Source organism: Danio rerio, chromosome 22 (assembly GCF_049306965.1).
Source record: "Danio rerio strain Tuebingen ecotype United States chromosome 22, GRCz12tu, whole genome shotgun sequence".
Lineage (NCBI taxonomy): Eukaryota > Metazoa > Chordata > Actinopteri > Cypriniformes > Danionidae > Danio > Danio rerio.
The window spans coordinates 16572501-16593212 of record NC_133197.1 but is presented as its reverse complement, the minus strand read 5'-3'; the positions used below and the strand labels follow the sequence as shown (position 1 = coordinate 16593212).

General features: G+C 38.5%; 1 protein-coding gene across 39 annotated transcripts in view; it reads left to right on the top strand.

The window, feature by feature from the left end:
• Positions 1-20712, top strand: part of nfia (nuclear factor I/A) — a 226351-nt gene that overhangs the window by 161105 nt on the left and 44534 nt on the right. For 13 of the 39 annotated variants that reach the window (XM_073936551.1, XM_073936552.1, XM_073936548.1 and 10 more), the window contains 3 exons: positions 4395-4469; positions 10259-10376; positions 14798-14925. In XM_073936551.1, the coding sequence (XP_073792652.1) occupies positions 4395-4469; positions 10259-10376; positions 14798-14925 (321 nt within the window). 39 annotated transcript variants of the gene reach the window in all.

Genomic DNA, 20712 nt, shown 5'->3' with positions numbered 1-20712 from the left:
TGAAAAATCAAGCAGTGCCTATTTTCATAGTAGCGTACCCTACTTTACTCCATTTTGTTTTTTCAGTAACAATCCATAAACAATGCCTTGCCTGTGCTATTTTGTTAAATAGTAATAAAAAATAATTAGAGTAGATTAGATACAACTTTATTGTCATTGCACATGCACAAGTATAAGGAAACGCAATGCACTTTAGGGTCCAACCAGAAGTGCAGTAGCAGCAAGTGCAGGATATAGGTAAAAGTTATAATAGTATAAATTAGAGAAGAACTATGGGTGATATTGTTTTATGCATATATGTACCAGTTGCTATTAATAATCAGAAGTATGCGAATGTAACTATATGTACTGTGTGGGCATGTTCAATTCAAGATGAATTATTAACATTTAATCAAAACAAAACAATTAATCAACGAAGTTAACCACATCACTTACTCAATTAAATATAAATTAAATATCATCCCTTATCAGCCCACCAAGACCAGGTATTCTATTGGATAGATTAAACTAACAGCAATTTGGCCATTGGTTTTTAGCTTGCTCACTTATATGCTAGCTCCATTCTGGAACTTACTACACACTTTTCGTCATTTCAGCCCCCTTTTGCTCTATCTTTTACACAAGGTTACTTCTTATTGCACGTAGCTGCAAGCAACTTTCCATCTCTGATGACATCATCAAGGCTGTGCATTACATTCGATCATTTAAACAAACAGCAGCCATTGTTTTAGCTAGCTAGCGTTCGCGCCTGGTATGCAACACATGCTATTCACATTTCAATCATTTCCTGGTGAATAAAATCAGGCCCTGCACCTTTTTCCTCTTTGAATATCCTGTTTCACAAAGGTAGAATTCCACTTTAGGTTAGCTACACACTACTAAGAAGCTAAAAGTCCATTAAATGTTGTGGGATAGTTGCCAAAACACCTAGCATAGTTAATAACTTTATGATGTTGAACAAAAAACGTTATAGATGCGGATACAGTATATGTTTGCAACTCCTGAGGCCAAGCGTAGTTCCACACGGCGCTCTTGTTGCTGCGCTGGAGGCTTGTTGAGGTCTCTGTGCTGCTGTGAAAGGCGAACCTTGGCTCCTCCCTGCATGTGTGTATGTGTGTGTGTGCGCAGCGCTACAGTGGACACAGCTGGGAGTGATTATCCGTGTTGAGATATAGAAGCCCTGCCCCTTCCCTCGCCCCTGCCTCCCTATATGAGGCACTCATGGAAATGCCCTCGCTGAACTCCTGGTGCATATGCTCCCTATACTGGAATTCAAGTGACGAAGGCTCCTTCCCTTCGCTTGCTTTCTCTCTCCTTTCTCAGCCCCATTGCGTCATCCCTCCATTTTCCAAGTAATGGTGCGCCTCACTTGCTCTCGCTTATTATTGTTGTTTCACAGTATGTACAGCTGTGTGGAAACTTTGACTTTTTTTTTTTTCGCCTTCTCTCGCTCTCGACCCCATACACCACTGTCCTTGTCGCTTTGTTGTTCGGTAATTTACCTTGACTTTCTGCCACATACTGTCTCCCCTTCTTCTGATACCTCCCCGAACAAACTCTATCTCACTCTTCTTCTCAATCTCAGGGGCATCTGCGCAGGAATGCTCTCCGGGTCTGCAGTCTTTTAGCTCATGTCAGCACTTTCTCTCGCAATGAGCCGTAGATATTACCCCTCCCTCTGTCTCTCTCCCTCTCTCTCGTCTCTCTCCCTCTCTCCCTCTCTCTGTTTTTATTATTTATTATTCCGCCCGTCCACATGCTATACGTCTCCTCATCCAGCCAGTCAAGACTAAACTCATTTCTATTGTTGGTTTTATAGCTCACCAAAGCTGCGGAGGAAGTCGTTTTAATAGCTACATCACTTAAAAATTTGTCTTGTCACCGTGTCTATCTTGGAGATGTCTCAAACATAAAGTCTCTTAGTTGTGCATGTATTTACATAATGCAGAGTTATTGCAAAGTTTGTCCCTTTCCTTCTGTTCCTGCCAGCGATGTACTTTTTATTGCAATCTAGTTACTTCTAATCCAGTAAATATTGCTGTATAGACCATTTCAATGTAGTCATGTGATTGGGCCATGAACATTTTCTGCTTGTTAACAAATTATTTCATAACTGTAACAATAGAAATTTTAAAGAGCTATCATGACATCTATCTAACAATATGTGTCTCTTTTTGGGTTCTCGAAGGCTCTAGAAATTAAAAATATAAAACAAGAAATACATTGGGACCATTGTTTTTGTTTACATCCCTCAAATAGTCTACTGTACATACAGTTAATGTCAAACTGATTAGCTCTTTTAAAATATTTCCCAAAGAAAGGGAGATTTTGTTCAACACATTTTTTAAAATAATAGTTTTAACAACAAATTTATTTAGTTTTAGTCATGATGACAGTACATAATAGTTTACTAGTTGTTTCGCAAGGTACTAGTATTTAGCTTAAAGGTTACTGCACACTGAATCCGAGATTTTCGTCCGTGATCTTCACACTTAAAAAAATGTTTAAACCTCATGTTGAGTCAATCATATTGACACATTTCCTCCAAAACTTTCGTCTGTCATAATTTTTTAAAATTTTTTACACTTTTCGTATCCGAAAAAGCACTTTGAGAGATGTTTTGGTAGTTCAGAGCCACCGCACAAGCAAAAAGCTAAATACAGAATGCTGTCATTTGAGCTACAGATAACTTTGACAAACACAGTGCATAATAAAAAGACAGAATGTGGTGGACAGTTGAGAACGGCGCACCTCTGTCCTGCTACTGTTTGGTGTGTGTGTCCATACATTTGACGTACTTTCCATACACAATAAAATAGAAAGCGTAGTCCACTTTCGTTCCCGTCAATGCGGCCGCCATCTATTATTATGTCTATAGGTACTGTCAGTCTATGTTCAGGATTTGTTTACGGTCATGAATGCAAGCAATCACAACCAATGTATCGAAATTCCACTGATTTCCTAAAAATAAACTTTTATTTACGCCATAATTCAGCACAGCTCTTTGATAAGGAGCAGAACTCTCCTTCCTCTCTAAGCAGTATTAGATTAGCACAATATGCAGCCTATTCCTCTACTTTGGAGAAGAGAGGAGAACAAAGTATCACTGCTTGAACTGACTCCGAAATGTTTTGCATTTTTTTCGTAATTGATTAATTAACGCATTGGACTATGCAAGGTTTGTGTATGTGATGATTTTTTTTGCATATTAATACGAAAAAAAGCGCATGTGAAAGTTTCGGACTAGAGACTTTAACCCTTTAATAGACACCATAACCGCCTGGTTGACTTTTTGTTCATAGGTTATCAGTTAAAAAAAACAAAAACAATAATTTTTTCGAGGCCAAACAAGCACCTTTCAAACACCTTAAAGGGTTAAAGTGCAATTTAAAGGCTTAAGGAGACAAAAAATGAAAATTCTGTCATCATTTACACACTCTTTACTTATTTTAAACCATTATGAGTTTCTTTCTGAAAAAAGTTGGAAACCTGTAAACATTGACAACCATAGAATATATTTTTTCTGCTATGGAAGTCAATGGTTTCAAGTTTTCAGTTTTTTCAGTTTATCATCTTTTGTGTTTAACAAAAGAAATAATTAAAAATACAAATAAAAACTGCTTTTCTGCCAAGAAATAAGATTTTCTTGTGTTCAGATTTTTTTAATTGACATTCAACTCAAAACAATTTCTTAATAGCTAAGAAATATGATTTTCTTGTTGGAAAAGAATGCTAATTTCACATGAGGTCTAATAATTTTGCCTTCGGCTGTATATTGTAAGGAATCTAACTTGTGTTGATCAGCCTTGCCAAATCAGCAGTCTTTAAGAGCAGGTCATTTTGCGACATGTAAGCCACACTGACTGCATGTTTTGATTCTGTGGTGTTGAATGATATAGAGTTTAGGGTCGTCTGGTTGTCTGTGGTTGAATCTGAGGCCGATATGGGCCCCTCCAGCAGAATAAGAGGCCGCAGGATGTGTGGCAGGTCCTGGGTCAGCTGTAGTCAGCATTATGAACACAGTAATTGTGGTCTGTCTGCTGGAAAAGGCAACCGACTGCCTGCCGAACAAAGAATGCTTTTGACCGAGATTCCACCACGTATCATATGTAAACAGATAATAATTGTGAATTCTTGGGCTTAGCATACAGCTCCTCGTTGTGTGTGTGTGATGCACTGCACTGCGCCTCTGCCCCACTGTACTTCAGACACTCATGGGACCGAATCCAGATGTGCTCTACCCTCTGTGTCACTCAAAACACTCCCTATTCTCTTTCCCACTGGGACTATGTGTGCGTGTGAGTGTGTTGTTGACATAGAGGCTGTCTTTGCTCTGTATTCTGTCATGTTCATTCAGATAACAGTCTTTCTCCTCTTTCATTTTTGTCTCCTAGGGCACCTTGGCTTCCAGGACAGTTTCGTCACATCAGGTGTCTTCACCGTCTCTGAGCTAGTGCGAGTCTCACAGAGTAAGATCTCCACATCTTATAATGATTATTCTTCCTTTTGGGACATCATTGAGCGTCTTTGACTCATCTGTTTATGAATGAATCAGTCTCTGAAAACAAGTCTTATTATCTTAGCAGTGTTGCCTTTCAAAGTGTGCCGTCTTTTAAGTAAAAACTCCTTAGGTCAGTTATAATTTGACTTGAACCATTAAAATCAATTTATTGAGCTTTCATAATCAACCTAAAATTAGGTTAGTTGAATTCAATAAAGATGTCGTGGAAGGGTCATAACCTTCAGCTTAGCTTTATTTGTGGCGGTGAGGTTTCCTAAGACCAGTTTCGCCCTATTACATGAAGGCCTTTAGCAGATTAAAACCACAATGTCCAAATCATGTTAGTTCAAGCGTCTCAAATTCCGCTCAAAGGTAGGATGAGGATAGTGATTAACCAGTGTGCAGGAGGAAAGCTTCTTTGGTTTCTCAGCTCGGTTTTTCAGAACAATGGGTTGAATCCACTATCCCTCCTCTCATTAGAAATCGAAACACCGGCGAAATGCAGCAGTCAGCTGAAAGTGTTTCAGTGCAGTGCGGTTCAACAGCACTTGGACTTTCTAAAGTACAAACTAAGTTTCTTTGTGCAGACTGTTTCTTTTATAACTCCTCATTTGTTGTGCTTGAATACACCCTTGTGAAAATGAAGTTTTTCTGGGGGTTTATGTTTTGGTGTTTAAATGTAATAGTAAATGGATGATGGCGAGTATTTTCACAACTTGAGGAAACAATCGAGTCTTTCCCGGATTGATAAAGAGATTAAAACAAAATGCAGAAGGAGGAGAGCAGACTTTTCCTGAGGAGGTAGGGAGGATGGGAAGGGAGTAAAAAAACGTGACCTTTAAAAATTGCAGACGTCTACGGTGGAGAGTGACAGAGCGCAGCACGATCCATACGTGCATGTCGATACCCGCTAACAATAGCCGATCCAAAGCGCCTGTCAGCACTCGCTGGAGCCTTCTGATCAAAGGTGCATTGATCACACTCCTCCGTGACCTAATCCCGGGCGAAGGAGAGGAGAAGAGGGTGTCATGGGGCCCGGGCAAAGAGCCCACCGTGGTCTCACCTCGCAGTCTGCCTTCAAAAACCCTCACGGTGCCTGCCAACGCGAAGACAGCGTCTGGAGAGAACAAACATTTGGGTGCCACCACATTCTGGCGACGTGACAGCAGACGGGCAGAAGGAAATGCAAGGGTCAACGTGAGTCCAGCATGCATGTGTGAGGTGGTGCAAAAGGATGTGATGGATGCGGCAAATGATGAAGGCTATCGAGAGAGAGGGGAAGACAGAGATATTAAAACTCAGCCAGTACTGTGCTGCATCAGAACTCTTGGCGTATGATGGTAACAAGATTAAGGAATATGCATAATTGATCCAGCTCTGCGGAGAGATCGGCTTTTATCCTAACATCTGTGACACACTGAGAAGAAAAGCAAATGCTGGGTGGCATATGCTGGATGTTCGATTCAAATCAAAGTGTTCTGCTCTCTTTTCCCATCACTCTCTTTATTCTCCTCTCCTCTCCACAGTCCAGTGGCTTTTAGTCAGCAGGGGGTTGCCAATGTTGGGCTAAAGAGCACATTACTCTTGAGCCCCACAGGAAGTTAAACAGGAAAAGGAATTTAGTGAAGTGCCATTCAGAGTAATTCAACACAGGTAATGCATTCTGGGAATTTAAGTGCTCTTCCGTCCTGGACCACAAAAGTTGTCAACTTAAACTTGTTTGAAAATTAAAAGAAAATGTTTAAAAGCTTCCAAGAGAACATTCTCTTGTGCCATTCACAATTCATTCAAAGTCACACCTGTGAATGAAAAGGGAGTTTAAGTCTTCAATTCGGAAATGTGCAGCGATCAAACACAATAGTCCGCAGAATATCTTGAAAACTCATCATCTCCCATCCTCTAAAGAATAGCTGGAGACTTGGCTGTGTCTCACACTCCCATGTTAACCTCTTTCCTTTTTTAATGGGCAATACCATCTAAGAAGTTCAGCAGTCAGCAAAGCCCACAGTTAGCATAAGTCCTCTAACAGGATTGCTCCCTATGGAGTGACTGTGAATTAAAGTGCTGTATGCATGCACATTCATGACTTTGGTAGCTTCGTGTGGAAGGCACAGAGATGATGCTGTTGATTGAAGTGAAGAGAGGGTAAGTGCACCAGATTGGAAGATGGGTAGAAGAGGGTAATCTGGTGTACTGAAGTGGTGTATGAATTGCCCAGAGGAGTTCCGTCGGGGCTTCTATGTGGGAGCGTCTGGCAGATTTATTTAAGCGAACAGGGAACGGGTTGAGTGCAGGCTCGTGCCCGTTCGGAAGATGAAAGGTCGTGATATTGAATGGACAACGGGCTGCCTTAGCTCTTCCCTGACTATACACTATGACCTTGGCTTTGTGCACCCATTACACAATTCAGTGGCAGCCCAATCGAATCTGCTTCTGTCGATCAATATCCTATTAAAGCACCACACAAAAAAGGAGAGGAAGGGAACGAGAGAGTGAGAAGGAGGGGCGGTCGGGAGTATAGGGTAGAGCGAAATGAAAGTCTCCATAAAGTTAGCCACTACAGCTACGTTTTTGTAAATGGAACTCCACATAATTGGCCAGTCGATACCAAGCTGGGGTAATTTCGGAGATTGGGTCCGCCTTTCCATATCCTCCTCCCTCCTCCTTCATCAGTTTCTCCCTTCTACCTTCTTGAGTCTTGCAGTGTTTGTGTTCTTAAACGTTCCCAGTAAGCGCCACTATCACCTAGAGTTTGTTTTTTTCTCTACAGCTGGCCCCCATATAAAGTCGGACACTGTCAAGCCACAGTTTGGCACACCGTCAAGCTCAGGTGAGCAAGAGGACTTGTACATGAGCCAGTTTTACTGTTGCTGCCGCCCTCTCAGAGCCTCTCCAGAGGAGATTGTGAGGGCTATAGAGAGAGACAGGAGAGGATACGGGATTAGGATGAGGTTATTGTTATTAGTGTGCCTGCAAGAGCCTTGCAGAAATGTTGGCAAGCAGAAAGGCAGTGTGGTCCAGGGGCAGGGACACCTGGAAATCCCTGGGCGAAGGCCGGGCGCTGGCACGCACCATTTAGCCATATGACCGAACAGGGGGAGCAGATGAATTATGGAGTAGGAGAGGGGCTGCCGTGGCTGAGACACTGCCGAGCAGCACCAGTGGGGATACGCCCACCAGTCTTGTCAGCACTGTGCCAACACTGGGCCAAAGCCTGCCAGTGGGCAGTGCCATCTGCAGTCAAATGCACGCATGGGGCTTGAATCTTATCAACGCTAACTTGCTGCGAGATGTCCTACATTTTGAACATTATTTAAGATAAAAAAAGATAAATATGAGTATTGATCCTGCCATAATTTACACACCTTTATGTTGTTCCAACATTGTATGATTTAGTTTCTTCTGTAGAAACGCATAGCATTTTGAAATCAGGTACCGGTTTGTAACCACTTAAGGGAGTTATTAGGAAGACATCTTTATCAAAAATGACATGAAGTGCACAATGGTGATGGCTCATAGCTCACTCTTTGCAGGAAGCAAACCAGCAACCTGCATATTATCAGCCATGTTCTTCAAAGTGTATTCACCAGGAGTAGTAATATGCTGAGTCCAGGACTGCTTCTTGACCTCCCTCAACTGGACACTGACCTGCAAACTCCACCATCGTTGTTCCTGCTGCATTCTCTTTTCGTTTGATTTGATGGGAATCTACATGGTAAAGGTGTAAGGTCCACCCCCATGTGAACCCTCTTCTCTAGACTGAGAACTCTGGACCTATGCTGTAGGTCTATATCCACACAGGAGCTGATCCAGCAAAAAAGCCCACTGAAGTCCTGTCAAAGCTCACCAACTTCAGACCAGCTCTAGATGAGATCCCATCACGCCATGGTCCTCTCGCTCAATAAAGCGATGAGGAGTAAGGCGGGGGGAAGACAGGGTGAACAGACGTCCAGGGTTTTGAAGTTGATTGCTGCTGCCTTTGTTGTCAAATGCTTCAATTTTAAAATCCGGCCTGAACAAAAGCCGATTTTTTTCTCTCTCTCTCTCTTTCTCTTCCTCCTCCCCCTGCTCTTTTCAAATGAATAGCCTCCCCAGCTTTTGTAGATGCTTTAGCAGCCAGTGTTTGGGTGAAGGGGAGGAGTACGTCTGTGTGTATGTTAAGAGGGATTGTCAACCCCTGAGACAAGAGACTACACACACACACAAAAAACTCTGCCACATTCAGTAGGCTCGATCACTTTGCTGTCCTGACAACAAACTTCCTGTAACTTGCCGACCTTTCAGTCTGAAACCTGTTTGCCTGGATCTTTTTAGTTCACTTGTACTTTGCATATGTGTATATATATATATATATTTAGAAGTTGTGTTTGTGAATGTTCCCCAAGGGAATTTCTGTCAAATTTAGCCATCTTGCGTGGCTGATTTTTGCATCGCCCCCATGCGCATAGCTGTGTAAACCCACACTGCCATTCCTCTGCACTGAGTAAATAGAATAGATTGAAACATTTTGCTAATGTACTTTGCGCCCAGCAACTTGAAAGGTAAAGCAGTAAAGATCAGACAGAGAGAGAGAGAGAGAGAGAGCGAGAACAGAGGGGGAAGGAGAGAAGAGAGAGATCAATGCCGGCCTGATAGCCACAGGCTTCATTTGGAATCCTCCAAGCGAAAGCACTTGATAAAGCCTTTAAGAGGTAGAGACTGCGGATTACCTTTATGATTGATTTCCATTCCAGTCAGACAGACTGCAGTGTGGTCATTTTTCTACCCAAACTGCAGCAGCAGGGCCGGCCACTCTCGGCACGAGGGCGCGCTTGTGTGTACGTGTGTGTGTGCGCGTCAAGGGCCGGCTGAGTTACTGCAGCCCAGTGCCCAGGTTAGCTCTCACACAAATTACTTCACATCCTACTATTAGCCATGCAAATGCAGCCGGCTTTACTGCTCGTCATAAATAATCCCCGCTGCCACTTCTATTAGAGTGAAGGACCGCCTATTCCTCCCCCCTTCCAAAAAAAAGTTAACATAAAGAGATGACTCAGAAATTATAGCACTTCCTTTCTCGCTTCCTACGTGTCCAACTTTTAGCTTGTTGGCTAGTCCGCTGGCTCTCTCTCCCTCCTTTGGTCCAACTTGCCCCTTTAGCCGTGTCCTCTTCCAATGTTAATTAGGCAGCCCATTACCGTGTCTATCACAGTCTTCCACTCTGTCGTCCGTCCGACTCCCCCCAACATACATCTCTCCCTCTCTTTCTCTCTCCGCCTGGACCCAGCCTATTAGGTATGCAGGACCAGGGCCGCTCTCTTACACATTCGTGCTGTCCTCATCAAAAAATAGTGGTCTCAGTCACCATGAATATAAAGAGGCATCACAGCTTTATGTACTGTATGACAAAGGCATTTGATAGAGCGCTGCTCGCCGATGACCTACAGAAAGGGGCACGTGGGGATTTGCTCAGCTCTTTTTTTTAAGTGCGTGTAACTTTTATTGAAAATCTTGTTTATCTGTATGTCTGTCAGTTGTTTTGTCCACGTCTGTCTTTTGAGTTTGTTTTTGTTTCTTGAACCAAGTGAAAAATGTGTTTATGAGCTAAAGTTTGATGCCGTTCTTGTCAGATTTTGTATTTGAAGTGCATGTTGGACAGAAAAAGGACCAACGTGCTCCAAAAATGAGTTTAATTTGTATTACTGACTTAAAAAAGTAAAGATTAAATTCTTTGCACTTTGATGTTGATGTTTGTTTGTTTTTCTTTGTGTGTGACAGCGCCCATCGCGGCAGGGACGGGGCCCAACTTTTCGTTGGCAGACTTGGACAGCTCTTCCTACTACAGTATGAGCCCTGGGGCCATGAGGCGCCCCCTACCCAGCACTTCTTCTAGCAGGTACATGCGCACACACATACACACACACACATACTCTTCTTCACTCTGAGTCTTAATTAATCAGCCGAGGCAGAGATTGATGTGTTGGCTGAGCATTTGAAGAGGCTGCAGGAGACTGAGCTACACAAGCTTCCAGCATATGTGTGTCCACCTGGATCCTTCTCTCTCTGCCACCCGCTCAGCCTACGGGCCGGTCACACACACACACACACACATACGCACACATACATACGCACACAGCTCCCAAATGTAAAACCGCACAACGTGGCACCTCTTCGCATGAGGTGCGTGGACAGATGTGTGTGTTTGGACACGTGTGTGTGTGTGTGTGTGTGTGTGTGTGTGTGTGTGTGTGTGTGTGTGTGTGCACAGCTGAAACATTACATATAAACGGTCACTGTTATTGCACTGATTTTGATGTCACTTTTAAATAACATAGCATACCTAAAGTCTACATAAATGCAAACGTACTTGACCATTTGCAACAGTTTTTCTCAATTGCTCTGGCTCGTTTCGAGACTTATCACAACACAAGTTCAGATCCCAGAACAAGTTTCATTTTCACATGAGTCAAATGACTTACTAACAGGTTTACAACATGTAACATTAAAATGTAAAATAAAAAATGAACATTTTGAGTATAAGTATTTTTGTGTAATCTCAAGGCTGATTTATACTCCTGCGTCGTGTGATAGCCGTGACCCACGGGGCCTGCCTTACACGCAGTCGAGCATTTATACTTCTGCGTGCTGTTTTTTGTTGCTTTACAATAATACTTCCGAAACGTAGGTTTTTATGTTCCTCTGTGTCGATTTTCTTTGCAAATGTTTTGTTTTTCTGAACACTACAAGTAGCTAAAACTTGCTTATTTAGAGTGAGGAACCAGCAAAACAAAGTTTCCCATTTTGAGCTCCTTACAGGACTCGAAACTTGTAAACACTCGCTCCAACTAGTTCGCAAGGCTCTCGGTCCCACCCACACTGGTCACTAGCACTACCACTACCAAGCCAACCAATTACATAGCTTGTGCTATGCGTTGTTGCAACTTGTAGTTACATTTTTTGAGAGGTGCGCGTCAGCCATGGTAAGAGCTATGCGACTGCGCGAAGACTGCGCTGGAGCAAACGCATGCGTCTGATGCAGAAGTATAAACAAGCCTTTAATCTTCCCAGTTAATCTTTATCTACGTTAAATTAGGGCTGGGTGATTTGGCCTAAAACCAGAATCTCGATTAATTAAACATTTTAACGTGATTACGATTAATGAACGATTATTATTATTATTTAATGAATTTTTTTGCTCTTACAGTTTCCAGATTGTTTGCACTACTTGATTTTAAAAGAATTGATGGAAACGGACACTATCTGTGATCTATGATTATTTATTGAACATCAACGATGAACAACTAAAATAAAAACGTACATTGCCTGAAACAGTTTTTATTATAAAAAGTCCAAATAAATAAATTAAATTAAATAAATAAATGCGCAAAGGTTGCACTAGACCAGCCCGTGGTTCGATGCACAAGTTTGCTGAGCGGGCTCATGTGACTCTACACGCGGTAGGAAAAGTAATTTAAAAAAATTTACCTGAAAAAGTTTGATCGATTATAAGCTCTGAATGTCGATTTCAATTACTTTTCGATTAATCTCCCAACCCTACTTTAAATACACACTTTTGTGTTGTATAGTAAGCAGTAAGGACCATCAACATGAACAACGTGAACATTTCTGTAGTTGATTATCATGTTGACAAAACACCTAAACATTTTGACTCATGTAATGACAACACATTTCAGTTTTGGGGACAACGGCCAATTTTCTGACACAACTAGCTTTTGAAACATAAATGTTTTGGATGAGTTACTGCATTTTGCAGACATGAAATACAGTTCTGGTGTGTCTGCAAACAATTTTAGAGATTCTTGTTTCGAAAAATGTGCCAAACTAATTAAGAAAAAACTAATATTATATAATGTGTACATTCGGTTTAATCATTTCTGTGAAATGCATTTGTTGAATATATCAGAACACACTTGTCAAGCTGTTTTCAGTCATCGTAAGTCCCTTTGATGCACAAAAATGTAGTTTAGCGCGCTAGCTTGCTAGTGTTTGAGCCCATGTGCGCTCATTCAAATACATCTGTGTGTGTATACATGTGTGCGTCTGCCCACATGCTCCAGTGGCCTCTTCAGCCAGGCCTGCCAAAGCAAACATCTGGAATAAGGACCCTGTGTGTGGCTGCATGCTAGAAACTAATTAAGCGATTATGAGTGAAAAACACCAGTAGGCCTTACATTAACAAATAAATGTCAGAGCTCAGCTTACAGCAGATAACTCACATACACACATGACCGCCAGCCTCCGATGATTCCTCACCTCTTGGATCTTTGTTAGATTGTGTTGTTGTGTGTGTGTGCTTGAATAGGCTCACGCTTTGCTGTCCTCCTTCTTGCTTGAATGATATTCTACATTTAGTCATCATGAAATCAACTTCACGTACTCTTTAGTTTCAGTCCTTTGACTGAAAGTACATTTCAGATTTGTGAACAAAAGCAGATAAAGTTTTTATGTTTATGGTTGTCTTTGACATTTTCAGCATTTATGTAGAATCATTTTTTTTATTTTAGTTTTGATATAGTTTTAGTTATTTTAGTTTAAACTTAAAATGAGAAATACTTGGGCAACTATAGATGAAAAATGCTTGTTTTTATATATTTATTTGTGTGTACAGTATACATGTTTTCTATGAAGGTAACATTTATTTTACTTACATTTGTTTGTTTGCTTATTCATTAGCTCGCTCGCTCGCTTATTTTCCCATTTGTTTATGTGTTTATTTGGCATGTTTGACTTGGACTTATTTTGAGGGCTGTTTGCCAAATTTATAAATCTTACTCTCAGTGCATCAAAGCAATTATATATGTGTCAAAATACATTTCTTGAAATATTATATTAGATACAGGGCGTCCGCTGGGTCTTAAAAAGTCTTAAATCTCAAAAGCTAAATTTTAGCCCTCAGAAAGTCTTAAATGTACTGCAATATTGTATTGCAGGTCTTAAATCTTTTTTAACAGGTGTTAATTTTCCTTTGTTCATGTATAACTGCTCAATCTGGCCATTAACCCTCATACAATCACTAACAATCCATCTCAATAAAGCTTTAATTAACTCTATTTACCATGATGTTTTAATTACTTTCCTTGCAGTAACATTTATTTAAACATTCACCGTTTATTTATTGCTGAGGATACTGACCTGAACTATTTTTTATTATTAAATTATTATTATTGTATTATTAAATGTATTAAATTGTAAAAACAAATTTATTGGGAAAGTGAAAATCTTTTCCAACTGGCATATTCAAAAACATTTTTACATTTAGCCTTGTATAAGTCTGAAATTTCATTCATAATGGTCTTAAAAATGTCTTAAATTGAACTTAGTAAAACCTGCAGAAACATTTCACTTTAAAGACAATGAAGTAACCTATTCTTTGCCATAAGAGCAAAATTAACCAACTACACACAACAGCCTGGAAAAAAATTTTAGGTAAAAAATCTTAGGTGGCACTTTTGAATTTGAGGGTTTTGCATTTGAACTTTTCATTTACTGTAATAAAGTATGTCAATATAATAGTGAATGCCATTCCAATGCAGTTTTGCAATTCTAATACAATTCAAATGCGGTTTTACAATTCTAATGCAATTCTAATGCAGTTTTACAGTTCTAATGCAATTCTAATGGGGTTTTACAATTCTAATGCAATTTCAGTGCAGTTTTACAATTCTAGTGCAGTTCTAACGGTTTTACAGTTCTAATGCAATTCTAATGCAGTTTTACAGTTCTAATGCAATTCTAATGGGGTTTTACAATTCTAATGCAATTAAAATGCAGTTTTACAGTTCTAGCCAGTGGTTTAATGGTTTAATTTTCTAATGATTTTTTGTATTTCTGTGTGTTTTAGTACGTTCTATCTGTTTATAGATTGTTGGTTGGGTTTTATTTATTGATTGATTGATTTGTTGATGGATTCATTCATTTACACTTTTTATTTTGATATATTTTGAGGGCTATAACATGTATGCTAAATTAATAAATCTTAAATTCAAAGCATTCATTTATGTAGTTGTGTTTACTGACATATCTCCATCTATTTTGTATGCAGAAATAACTGATTTAATGTATTAACATAATATTAATGTTGTACATATATATAGTTTTATCTAGAGTATACTTTTTAAAATGGCACACTCACCCACATGTTATTATTAAATCAAACTCAAAAAACACAGCACGCTAGATGCTTTTGTATCTTCAGTTTCACAATGTCTATAGCGTTTCTGTAAGCCCAAATCCTGCAGAAAGCTCCTGCTTTTGGTTTTAATCATCTTTTCATTTGCTCTCGTCTTTGTCGCACAGTTCTGCAAAGCGAATCAAATGCATGGAGGATGAGGTGGACAGCCCGGGAGAGGAGTCCTACTACCCAGGTCAGGGACGCTCGCCTGGAAGCGGCAGCCAAGCCAGCAGCTGGCATGAAGTGGAGCCAGGTAACCATCCACCCTGAAAGCCAGCCTTACACACACACACACACACACACACACACACACACACACAAGCACACACACACACACAAACTGTGGGGCTGCGGGTGTATGTGTGTGTGTGTGTTTCCTGTGGTGTGCGCTGGTTGTGGGACGGCAACAGCTGTGTGGGGATTATTTCTGTTTCTTCTTTTTTCGGGGGGTTTCAGCATCTCTGATCCGTCTCTCCGGGTATGACATTTCGGAGATGGCACCCTCTTACTCAAATGGCACCTCATTTGGTTTCCTTTATTCTTTTGTTTTCCCCCCTCCGTCAGTCCATCTCTGGAGTTAACCGTAGATGCAGACTCATGTAACTTCATATTCATGTGTCTACTAATGCCGCTAGTGGTGGAGGAAAGGGTCTTGTGTGTGAGTGTGTGTGTATGAGTGAGTGTTGAGTGCTGATTCACGCCGTGTCCTGTGAACCGCCGCAGTGACACAGAGCACAGGACGGTAAATCTGTCCCGCTTCAGAGCGTCCTCAATCACGTCTCTGCGTATTAGAAACAGACAGGGGAGAGTGGACAGAGATAGAGCGCAAACATGCAGCGTGTGTTACGGACAGCTCAGGATAGAGGTAACAGAGGGCTGTAGAGGACGACTTGTTATTAAAAGAATCATTCGAAGAGCCCAGTGATTACAATTTATCAATGATTCTTTTTAGGGTTTTGACCAGCAGGCAGTGCTCAAATGATTCACTTAGGCTGATTATAATCTGTCCAAATAAAGACTCGCTAAGCACGCACTGCATTTAATAATAATAGATCAATATGATATAAAGTAGATACTTTAAAATAAATAATCCATATATTACTAAGGGATGCAATGATTATAGGGGGTACAGTTATAGTTTGAGGAATAGTCACGGTTTCATGGTTATCACAATTATTATGCATTCATTCATTTCAAAACACTACAAGTTTAGAAAATCACATGAAAGCTCCTTATATTTGAATCTGTTATTTATGGCTGCTCAGAAACTTAATAATACAGTGGAAAATAATAATATTTAAAACAAACAATAGTCCATTTCTCTTTGGACTTAAAAATAAAAGCTTTTGGCATTTAAAAATAAGTAATTTTATGTTGAAAATAAATGACAACATTGAATGAATAAAAAAAATATATATATAGTATTAGCCTAATGTAAATCTAAGCATCATAATAGCTAAGTATTTCCCTTTTAAAGAAAATAAATGTAGTCAAAAGCTGTAGTCAGAATGGCATTTTGATCAACTATATTACAAAGGTATTTAGTATTCCCTTTTTCTCTTTGGAGTACAAATGTGTATATTTCATACAAAGTATATAGCTGAACAGTCCGCTCTTGTCATGTGGCTCATGGTGTGCTCGCGCCATTCTTTCAACTAGGTGCACATGGAAAGCATGAGCTCCGAATATGCGCCTCCATTGGAAATAACGAACATGCGCTCACAAAAGACCAGCCATAGTTAATGCAGTGTGCATGCGTATTAGCGGTGTACAAGTTTGAAACTTTAAATAGCACACAGTTGGCATAACTTTTAGTTACAGCAGTTTTGTTCTATGCAGAAACATGGTGTTGAGAAGCCTTTACAATTAATTAACCATGACAAATTAAATAATAATAATAATAATTCCTTACATTTATGTAGTGGTTATCTGGACTCTCATATTGCTTTACACATTTGGGGGAATCTCCTTATCCACCCACCAGTGTGCACCATCCACCTGGATAACACAACGGCAGCCATATTGCACCAGACCACACACCACACAGCTGATTGGTGGAGAGGAGACAAAGTGATGAAGCCAATTATTAAATGGGAATGGTTAGAAGGCTATGATGGACAGAGGCCATTGGGCCAATTTGGCCAGGATGCCAGAGTTAAACCCCTACTCTTTTTCGAAAGACATCCTGGGTTTTTTAATTAGTAAAATCGGTTAATCGTTGCATCCCTAATAGTATTACTATATACAGTTGAAAGTCAGAATTGTTAGCTCTCCTGTAAATTTTTCCCCAATTTCAACTGCAAGAATATTTCTACACATAAGGGTTTTAATAACTAATAAAGAGTTTAAATAACTGATTTCTTTTATCTTTGCCATGATGACAGCACATAACATTTTACAAGATATTTTTTCAAGATACTAGTATTCAGCTTAAAGTGACGTTTAAAGGCTTAATTAGGTAATTTAGGCTGTAGTAATTAGGTAAGTCACTGTAAATGATGGTTTCTACTGTTAACAATTGAAAAAAAAATGCTTAAGGGGCCTAATAATATTGACCTCAAATGGTTTAAAAACAATTAAAAACTGCTTTCATTCTAGCTGAAATAAAACTTTTCTCTAGAAGAAAAAAATATTACAGGAAACACTGTGACAAATTTCATGGGAAATATTTGAAAAGGAAAACAAAAATTCAGAGGGTGAATAAATTTGACCGTCTATATGTTTTAATATGTACTCATTTATTAGATATTTTTTAAATATTATTTTAATATTTTTTACGACCTTGATCTAGGGTCAAGGACGTAAAATAAAAGAACACTGGACAAATAAAATCACTTTTATGAACCCTTGGAGTCAGGTCCATTTATTTGTCGTTTTTTCTCCTTTTTTTTTTTAAACAACCAATATGTAAAGCCAAATACCTCGGAGAGGGCCCACAAAAAAATAATAAACAAAAATATATCCCCTATATATCCCCTACACCAGGGGTCACCAATCCTGGTCCTGGGGGGCCGGTGTCCCTTCAGGGTTTAGCTCCAACTTGCCTCAACACACCTGCCTGGATGTTTCAAGTATACCTAGTAAGACCTTGATTAGCTTGTTCAGGTGTGTTTGATTAGGGTTGGAGTTAAAATCTGCAGGACACCGGCCCTCTAGGAACAAGTTTGGTGACCACTGCCCTACACTGTAAAACCCAACATTCCACTTTATCAAATGAAATGAGTGTAGTTAACTCAAAATTGAGTGAAAGTTAATTCTACTCATTTGAAAAGAGTTTTGAACTCAATAGTGAAAGTAATGAGTTAATTAAAGACCTCATGACTCCAACTTAAATCAAGTTCACAGTACTCATTAAGATTAGCTTTTTAACCCAAATGGCTTGTTGCAATCGGTTTCCTCAAACGGTTTCTCTTCCTTTATTGGGTTTTACTGTGCTTATATTGCTTTGTTTACTCAAATGGATTAAGTTCACAGTACTCATATGTATTAGTTTTTGAACATAAATGGCTTTTTGCAATCAGTTTCCTCAAATGGTTTGAGTTACCTTAACTTTTTGGGTTTTACAGTGTACCTAAACACTCAAATAAAACTAAATACACTTAACACAACAACAGACATAAAATGAAAAAAACTACTACCATTACAATTTTTAAGTCTGCAATTGTTTTATGTGATATATATCTATATATATATATATAATAACAATAACATGTATGACAAATATCATAAAACCAACTTGAGTTCCTCAGTTGGCCTTTTTTACTTAAGCATTTCATTATTTTAGGTCTTTTTTTCCTTCCTGTGTCTGATTCCTGTGTAGTTCAGTGGCGTTTTAACCCTCTGATTCGGCTTTACTCTCTTTTCGCATTAACGTGAACACAAATCCAGCTCACTGTATTCTGAGAAGTATTATCTAATATCAACCCACGTCCAGGAGGCCCGTCTGCTGTTTATTCGACCCAAGTCATGTTTCTAATTTGCGCTCGCATCACTTATATGACAATTAAATGTATTATTTCATAGGTAATAATTAAAAAATTCACTAGTGTTTATTTACTCAATACAGTAGCTGATGTTCTTCTTTTAACTCCGCCTCCAGCTTGACATCACAGTGGGCCAATCAGAACAAATGTGAATACAATTTACAGAATACAGTTATATAGTGAAGAAAATGCTAAGTGAGTATGTGTGTGCGTGAGTGTGTATGTAAAACAGTATATATATATATGTATGTATGTGTGTGTGTGTGTGTGTGTGTGTGTGTGTCCGGCAGGTTCTGGACTCCTCATATGAACATGAACTGCTTGAGGTTGTTGCACATTTGCTTCTTACACCTCTTATTCACCCTGCCTTTTTTGTTCTTTTGTCCCTCCTTGTTTCTTTCTCCTCCTTCCTTGTCTTTCAAAGCTGGATATAAACTGCGTGGCTCGCTAGCTAGTTCGTTCATCTCAAGACAAGGTAAAGCTACATCAATGTTGTCATCCTTCCACATCCTCACCTTCCCTCCTCACCCAAAAACAGGAGCTCGTTCATTGTGCCATCTAGTTGTGTTGTAGTAGTTGTTGGTGTTGTTGTTTAGTACTTTGTTTGTTTGTTTGTTGTTGTTTTTTTGGTTGGTGTTGGTCTGTTCAGATGATTTCTCTTCTCTTCCCCCACCTGCTCCCCCCCACAACCACCTTTACTGCAAAAAAGGAACAGATTTGATCTGGAGAATGTTTTTGTCCCCCTGAAACTGTCCCATGATGTCTTTCTGATTTGTATGTGTGCATGATTTCATCCACATCCATGAACAACGGTGCATCTGGAAATGTTTGCGTTGACCTGATATGTCTATGTGTATTTGAGGACGCTATGTCTGCTATAATGGTAATTATATTAGGGATGTGCAAAATTTATATAAAAAGTTAAATATATAGAAAGTCTTTTTTTGTTTAATTTCGGCTATAATAAAAGCCGTTTAAATTTTTTTGAAACCATTTTAATCAATATTCAAAATTATTACCCCCCTTAAGCAATATTTTATTTTGATTGTCAAAAGTCATTGTCTAACAATGGTTTGTTTTAATGTCTACAAGTTTATTTTTTTATTTATTAAGTTATTTTTTTAAATTCTTTTATAAAAAGTTAATGCTCATAGTTCATTGTTTGTATATTAAAATATTCATAACAATTAAGTTTGTTTATTAGTAAAACATTATTTTAAACTTTTTTTATATAATTAAAAATATTATTTAAGTACATTTGATTGTTTTTCACCTTTTTATTTTATTTAAAAATAATCTCTTTATGTTATTTAATATAATAAAACTTTTTTTAAATTATATTTGATATGCAGATTTTCTTAGTTTTTATTATATGCTTGTTTTTAAGGGTATTTATACACAAATATTGCATGCTATATTTGGTTTAAATAGTAAACATTTCTTTAAATATATTTAAATGTTATTTAAATAGTTTCAAAGTTCAGCATTTAGCTTTTAAATCAATTATTAAATATGTATGTATTAAATATAAATATTGTCAAAATAAATGATTGATATATGTCTTAAAATTATTAATGTTAAAATTGTAACTAATAGTGATTAATATAAATATTGTTTTAAAAAAGTTATTAATATAACTATTAATGATAATATATTTATATATAGATAGATATAGATATATAGATATAGATATAAAATATTTTTTCATCTGATATTATAAATTAGCTGTTAAAGACAGAATTATTAGCCCCCCAACATTAAAAATTTACCATTTTTAATTTAATAACAATTAATTTGATTGATTTGTCTATACAACGAAGACTATGCAGTGTTATTTACATTTGATTATACAAATACTATATACAGTTGAAATCAGAATTATTAAACCCCCTTTGAATTTATTTTTCTTTTTTAAATATTTCCTTAATGATGCTTAACAGAGCAAGGAAATTTTCACAGTATGTCTGATAATATTTTTCTTCTGGTGTAAGTCTTATTTGTTTTATTTTGGCTTGAATAAAAGCAGTGTTTAATTTTTAAAATACATTTTAGAGACA